This window comes from Equus przewalskii, chromosome 3 (assembly GCF_037783145.1).
Source record: "Equus przewalskii isolate Varuska chromosome 3, EquPr2, whole genome shotgun sequence".
Classification (NCBI taxonomy): Eukaryota; Metazoa; Chordata; class Mammalia; order Perissodactyla; family Equidae; genus Equus; species Equus przewalskii.
Window position 1 is genome coordinate 59,214,902 of NC_091833.1, and position 7,804 is coordinate 59,222,705.

General features: G+C 51.8%; 1 protein-coding gene across 1 annotated transcript; it reads left to right on the top strand.

Annotated features, from left to right (window-relative positions):
- Nucleotides 1–3,746: 3,746 nt before the first annotated feature.
- SOWAHB (sosondowah ankyrin repeat domain family member B) lies at nucleotides 3,747–7,555 on the top strand. Its single transcript, XM_008520825.2, has one exon. The coding sequence runs from the start codon at nucleotides 3,871–3,873 to the stop codon at nucleotides 6,244–6,246; it is 2,376 nt and encodes a 791-aa protein (XP_008519047.2). The 5' UTR covers nucleotides 3,747–3,870; the 3' UTR covers nucleotides 6,247–7,555.
- The last annotated feature ends 249 nt before the right edge of the window (nucleotides 7,556–7,804 follow it).

Below are 7,804 nucleotides of genomic sequence, written 5' to 3' on the forward strand. Positions count from 1 at the left end.
GCGTAAATGATCATTTATATATGCTAATGTCACACATTCTTGGAGCCTCAAACCTATATTGCCTTCTAGATATTTCTGTTTTTATGGCCCATAGGCACCTCATACTTAATATGGCCCAGACTGAATTTATCATCTTTCCCATTTCCAACACTGACCTTTTATTCTATATTTTCTGTCCATGAGGATGGTAACAACAATCCATCCGGTGACTCAGGCTAGATGCTTGAGAGAAGCCAAGCTTGATCCTCACCCCACGCTCCTCTGGCTCCAAACCCAGTCTAATTTGCCCACTAAATATCTCTTCAGTACATCTGTTCATCTCCCTTTTCTGACACTGCTGAACTCAGACTTTTTGCATCCCTTTTCTGGATCATCTCACCCCTTCTGGACTGTTCTCCCTGCTGGCGGCTTCATCTCCCCACTCCACCTAAAGATTTGATATTTTTTCTTTGCCATTGTTATTCATTTATGTCTGCTTTTCTTTAGCATCCTTTTCAAACTAAAAAGTAATATACTCTCATTGTAAAATAGCCAAAGAGTTTATAAAACTAAAAAGTAGAAGTTAAAGCCACCCCTGACCCAGTCCACAAATTTTACTCCTAAGCACACAAACACACTTTTTTTTTCTAAAAGTAGGATCTTATTAAACATGACGTATTTCTTCTACTTTAAGAGGCACTTTTTTTTCACATTTTAACACTTCTGAAACCTAAATGTATCCTACAATCAGTGGTGTCTCAGCTTTGGTTTAATACACTATTGTTCTGCAATGCGCTCTTTCTACTCATTAACGTGGTTCAGGATTATAAGCCAGCACTTACCTCTAGGATGATCTTTCCAAAGTACAAATGTGGTCAGGTCACTACCCTCCCAAAAGTCCTTCAAAGGCTCCCCTCTCCACTCCCTTCCCTGCTCCAGGCCCTTCATCTTCTGACTCCCTGCTACTTTTGCAGTCTCATTTCCAGCACATCCCCACCCATCTTCTTCCTTAAAGACAACTAGATTTACAGTTAGTTCCCCAATGCGCTATGCTGAGCCAGAGGGTGCTTTTCTCCTCTAACTCTTCCTCAGGTCCTCTACTCAAAGTCGCATCTTACTGGAGAATTGTCCCAATCCCCCAAGGTGAGCCTACGCTCTTCCTTCGTGTACCACCCATCAACTTCCCCAGCATCTGTGCACTTCTTGGTTCAATCACTTAACACACGGTTTCAAGCCATTTCTCTTGTCTGTTGCCCCCAATAAATAGTGAGTTCTTGAGCATGCCATCTTCTTTATACCCATTTCCAGTAGTGCCAGGGCAACACAGGAGGTCCATAAATATTTTTGTAAACAAGGAACTGTGCACAAGGAAGGATGCCAAATGCTCCCTGAGTCCAGGCGAAGAGCATTCTAATTAACTGTCCTCTTAACCTGGGACAAGTGCTAGAAAAAGGAGGCCAGAAGCTCTAGATAACTACCTGCACCCCCTGAAATCTAAAGCAATTGGATTTTTTCTTCTGTTTCCTTGGTTTCTAGTCCTCCAGACCTACTAATTCCAGCCTCAACCCTCAAAGACAATCCGATTTCAACAAGCACAGCCTTGATGACGGTTTCCTTTCTCCCTAGTCCTTTTCAGTGCTCCAAGTCCAAACCTCCATCTATATCATCACGCCCTCTTGCCGCAAGTCCTCTATTTCGTAACCAGGAGTTTTGAAAAGTACCGAAGGGGGATTCTTTCCACTTCCTTCTCTAAAACGCCCACTTGAGTTTCCCATTTGAACTCCCTCCTGCCCTAGGTGTGGACACACCTCTCAGAGCCACCAAGACTCAACACCAGGAAATAAACACAAAAGGAAGCTTTAGTTTAACACAAAACCTTTATTTTAGTAACTACCCTAAAGGCTTGAAGTTAATTTAGAGATCTCTGTGGAAGCCATTATCCCCTCTCAACCCAGTGGTGGGGTTGGATTCTAGAAAATGCCAAAAATAGACAAAAATGTTTCCCAGTTCTTCTTTCTGACGTAGATCATTTAAAGCCAAGGATTCTGAATCATTTATGGAAAAGTACCAGGGTATGTGGGGGATTTAAAATAAAGCTCAGCTAATGTGGCCTATGTGGCAGTCGCTAAGATTGGTCCATGCCAAAACATGCTGACAACTGTAGGGCCAACATACTTTCAATACCCTCTCATTGCAAAAAGGACAGGAACTCATGAAACAACCAGAAATAGTAAAGAAAAAAAAGAAAAAGTGGAAAGATGCGGGGAAGACAGGAAAGGAGAGGGCAGATGACAGGACAGGAGAAAATAGAGACTTTATAATAGGAAATATAGCTGACAGAGGCTTTCAAAAACTAGGCCTATTTTGTCACAGTTTGGGCTAAACAATCACCTCACAACTGAAAGAAGACAGCTAAAGAAAGGAATGGGGGAGGGCCTGGAGCCAGATAGATAAATAGATAAACCAATGAAAAGTATCTTGGGGAAGGAAAAAGGACTGATAAGGAAACAGGATCTCAACTCAAAGACCAGAGAATTATTAAAGAAAGGGCAGGATCAATGTGTGGACAGACGAGATGAAGGGGGAAGGCAGCTGTCAAAAATGTGCTGTGATTCTGCCGTTCAGAAGGCAGGTGAAAAAGACAACTCCAGGCTGCAACTGGACTGGGAATTAGGAAGCTCTCAGCCCCTCAGGAGAGAATGAGCGACCCGCGGCCGTTCTAACGGTCGGAGCAGTGTGGTCAGAGCCTGGAATATGCTCACCATTTTAACGTGTGGAGGAAACCTTACATTCGGAGAGAAAAGACAACTTCACCACTTAGCCTGCACAGAAGAGACTGTACAAATCTGTTCACAAATTTTAGAGTAAATAAGAACAAAGTAACACTAGGCACGAAATACCTGAACTGAACAAATATCAAACTCTGATTTTTCCTGCACCCTAGCATGAGACTGTTAGGAAGGGAAAAGGCCGGAACCAACCTGCAACCTTCAGAGAGATTTCTTTTTCTGGACAGAATTCGGTGTGTTTGCACCCCTGGGAGTCGGTGCAGGAGGAGCCGCCCTGGCAGGATCTTCAGATCAAGAGAGGCTTGTTTTGGATGCAGAATGAGTTTCCCCGACCTCAATACCACCTCAGGGGATCTGAAATTACTACCCCACAGCGTTAATAAAGGCATCTTTTGGAGAGACCGCAGGATGCCGGTTAATTTGCACTGTCTTCTCCACCTATCCACTTCAGCCACAACTTAAGCAGCGAAAGGAGAGGGCAGGAGCAGATCTTCTATTGCTTTCGTTTCCTATGTGGCCGAGACCCAAAGAAGCGGGCCGATCGCCTACCTGCCTTCCGTTTCCCCGGCCAGGAGCGGCCGCGCGTCCTGCAGAGCGTTCGCTGCCGCCTCCCGCTTGCCCGCAACCTCACCTACAGACGCTCTCTGTGGTTCAGACCAGCCTGACTCATCTGGGATGGGTGGCATGGGTGGGGGAGACCTCAGAGGGCGGAGGGACAGGAGGAGGCGGGCCGGGCCCTTCCCCCAGAGCCAGGGAGGAGGCGTCGCCAGGGCGCAGGTGAAACCGACTCCGACCTATCCCGGGAACTTTCGCGGCCGGGACTAGCTGCTAGAGGCCCGCGTCGCGCAGGGGCGGTTTGGGAGCCGCCCTTTCCCACCCCGGCTGTGCGCAGGGGCTCAGCCCGGGGCGTCTGCCCGGGGTCCCGCGGCCCTCTCGGTGCGATCGGGGGCTGCAAGCAGCGCTGGCTTCTGCGGCTGATGGAGGCGGGTGGCTCCGCCTCGGGCGCAGGTGACACACACCAGGCCAGGGTTTCTGCTGGCCGGCGAGAGCGCAGGGAGGGCGAGACGCAGACACCCCGGGGGCAGGGGACGACAAGGCAGCGATGGCCCGAGAGTTGAGCCAGGAGGCACTACTGGACTTTCTGTGTCAGGCCGGGGGCCGAGTAACCAACGCCGCCTTGCTGAGCCACTTCAAGAGCTTCCTCCGAGACCCCGACGCGCCCCCCGGCCAGCAGCAGCGCCGCCGCGAGCTCTTCAAGGGCTTCGTCAACTCAGTCGCCGCAGTGCGCCAGGACCCCGACGGCACCAAGTACGTCGTGCTCAAGAGGAGGTACAGGGACCTTTTGGGGGAGGAGGGACTGCAGCGACCCCGCGACCCGCCCGCAGCCGCCGCCCCTGCAGGGGGAGCGGCGCCCTGCTCCCCGCGAGGCGCGCGCCGGGGGGAGCCGCCGCCGCAGCAGCCCAGGCGGCGGCGGCGAGAGAAGGAACCGGAGGAGGAGCCAGCAGGTGCCGCAGCCCCGGCCGCGGCCGCAGGTTGCGATGGACTCCCGGCCAGCGGCGCCCGGGAGGCGTCCCGGGGAGGCGGCGGGCGGAGGGGCAGCCCCGGCCCCAGAGCGCCAGTGCCCGCGGCGGCGGCGACAGTGACCCAGGCCGGCGCGAGGTGCGCGGCTGCGGAGACGCAGGGCCGCTGCTGCTGGGAATGCCTCCAGAACGGCCTGGAGGGACTGCCGGGCGAGCCGCTGCCTGGCGCCCCCTCGGACCCCGCCGCCGCCAGGGAGAAGCAGGCGCGGGCTCCGCCTGCCCAGGCTGACCGCGGGGCTCCCAGGCAGCGGCGGGAGGGCGTGCCTGCTGAGCCCGCGCGGGTGCCCGCAGCGCCGCGCTCGCCTGCTGCAGCCGTCGAGGGTGCCGCCAGCGGGGCGTCCCCGTCTGCTCCCCCGTCCCGCCTCACTCCCCCCGAAGACCCGCCGGAGCTGGGGACGCCGAGCTCTCTGCGTTATTCGACCCTGCAGCAGCAGCAGCAGCGCACTCGAGAATGGGTGGCCAGACACCCCCAGATTCCAGAAGCCCGGAATCAGGGCCCCATCCGAGCCTGGTCGGTGCTGCCGGACAACTTCCCTCAGCTAACCTCGGAGCTGGGCTTGTGGGTCCCGGAACCTAATTCAGCGCCGCCGGAGCCCCCTCTTTCCTCGCCTTCTCTCTTTCCTGCTGCCGCGGAATCCTGGCCCGGGAACTCCCCGTTGACAATCTTTCGCAGCATTCGTTGTCAGCTGTCCCTCCAAGATCTGGATGGCTTTGTGGACCAGGAGAGCCACAGCAGTGAGGAGAGCAGCGCTGGGCCCAAAGACTCCCCTGGAGGTTCTGAAGAGGGGCTGCAGGTTGCCCTGAGAACCCCCGATTGGGGAAAGCTCAGGAATCCAGCCGGGGGCCTGTCTCCAAAGGAGGGCAACCCCAGTAGGAGCCCTCAGGGCCTCAGAAACAGAGAGGCTGGCCACACCTCTGAGCAGGTCCCAACAGGGGCCAATGGCCTTGCAGGCCACCCCCAAGAGCCTCTGCCTTGGCCAGCTCCCAAGATAAGGAGATCCCTCAGGAGGAGCTCCAGGGCAGGGAGAGCCAAATTGTCCTCCTCGGATGAGGAGTGTCTTGAGGAGGACTTGCTGAAAAGGAGTCGGCGCCCGCCACGGTCCAGGAAGCCCTCCAAGGCAGGAGCCGTGTCCAGCCCAAGGGTGGATGCCGCTCTCATGCTAAAACCTGCAGATATTAAGGTTGCTCTTGCTGAGCGGGGTCGGCCACACAGCTCATGGGCCCCGGATGGGGAGGGACCTGCAGCCTTGGTCCCGCATAGACCTTCTGAGCACAAGTCATCCCTGGTGCCCCTAGATGCCAGGGAGCATGAATGGATTGTGAAGCTTGCCAGTGGCTCTTGGATTCAGGTATTGACTTTATTCTGGGAGGACCCCCAGCTGGCTTTGCACAAAGACTTCTTGACTGGATACACTGCCTTGCACTGGATAGCCAAACATGGTGACCTCAGGGCCCTTCAGGACTTGGTTTCGGGTGCACAGAAAGCAGGGATTGCTCTTGATGTAAATGTGAAGTCCGGTTGTGGGTATACCCCTCTGCACCTTGCAGCCATTCACGGCCACCAGGCAATCATCAAACTGCTAGTGGAAAGGTTGGCTTCTAGGGTGAATATCCGAGACAGCAGTGGGAAGAAGCCATGGCAGTATCTGACCAGTAATACCTCTGGGGAAATATGGCAGCTGTTGGGAGCCCCTCGGGGCAAGCCCATTTTTCCTGTCTATCCCTTAGTCCGAAGCTCTTCCCCCACCAGGAAGGCGAAGAGCAGGGAAATATCTAGAAATGTCACCCGAAAGACTTCCTTAGCTGCGCTACTCAAAAGTCAGCACAGCAAATGGAAATCTGCCAACCAGTATGAGAAATTCGCCACTCCGAGGGAAAGGGAAGAGTACAGTGACTGAGGTGGGCCCCTCTCTCCAACCTGCAGCCACCACGCCCCCATCCTTGAGCTCTTCAGTGAGAGAATTCAAGGGGAATAGAAAAATGACTGAGGAGTTGGTAAGGGGAGAGGTCGAGTGAGATGTCTAGCTAGTGTTTACCTCCCTGGATTTTATGTCAGCACGTCCCGGCCCTCAGAGGTCATCCAAGCTTTCTGACAGCTCTAGTCCTTGGGCCGGTGAAACCTAGACGAGAGACAGAGACAGGTGCTTCAAACCCAGCAGGTGTTCTTCCTCTCCCCTTGCCGCCACGATCCGATCCGGGCACAGTAAGCCACATTGTTTTCTGAAGCAGCCATCCCAGACCTTGGCTAGAGAGGGAACAGATGTCTAACAAGAAGGGAGGCAATTCGAGGAATTGACAGAGCTCAAATGAAATCCTCTCTGGCTAGTAGCTCTCTGGCTTCTGTTCATTTGGAGAATGAATCTTGGCTGAGAGTGGAAAGCACCAGGTTTGAAATCAGATGGCTCCTCTTCATTTCTTTCTCTTTCTTTTCTGGCATTCAAATCAGTGAAATAGAATTTTTACTGGAGAGTAGAAGTTAATTTAGCCCTGTCCTCGGGTCTTCCTTTGAAGGCAACCTATGGTGGCTGAGGTGTGAAATGATTAGTGCCTCATCTGGGTCTCTTCTTCACCATCAGAGAAGCTATTGGGTAAGATCCAGTTATGACTGACAATCAGGCCCTGCTTTTTAAAAATCACCCTAAGGGGAACTTTGTCCAAATGTAAGAATTATGTGGCTCATTTGCATGGTGACTGAAACCATCTTTCACAGAAACGCCCTGGGTAACAAAGAGCAGAATTAGCATCAGTAGTCTTCAATAGCTTTGAATGACCAATGTTCATACTCGTGAAAAGAGAGAAATGATTTTGCTCTGGGGAAGCAGTAAGGGTTAAGAGGTGAAGGCCTCCCCACCAGGAATTTTCTAAGCTGCTAAATATAATTTTGTTTGCACTAAACGTGTTGCCAATTAAGATTAAATCTTAGCCTTAAGTGCTACATATCTAACTGGAAGTGCTTCTTTTAATTGCTTGGGACAGGACTAATCTTCGTGGGTCCCTGGAATGAGAGAATGGCTGGTCTATAAACTGCAGTAGAACATCGAATTTCAGAATGTAAATTCAGAAAGGGCTGAAAAATATCCAAGTGGAAATTGTTCATTTTTTGTGGAAATGTTTTCATGTGCTGTGGCAATGATGCTGTATTTTAAAAGGATTTTTGTGTTTCACTTGGTTATTTTCTTCCATTAAAATATCAACAGATCTTTATAATTTATTGTACTTAGGCTGATTACTGTGAACTTTCTTCTTTACAAAATTGTGTCTCAGTGAGCGTCAAGGATTTTTATTTCTTTGTGGTTTTACTTTGTAATTTTGTTGAAATAAACATATCTCTGTTCTATTAGAAAACAAAACAAAAAAAATAGGCATTACAAATAATTCTAAGGATTATTTTTTACAAAAAGACCTATACAGGGGCTGGCCCCATGGCCGAGTGGTTAAGCTCCCGCGCTTGGCTTC

Excerpts from the sequence above, each read along its gene's own strand:
- SOWAHB (XM_008520825.2), top strand. The coding sequence starts at position 3,871 with ATGGCCCGAGAGTTGAGCCAGGAGGCACTACTGGACTTTCTGTGTCAG.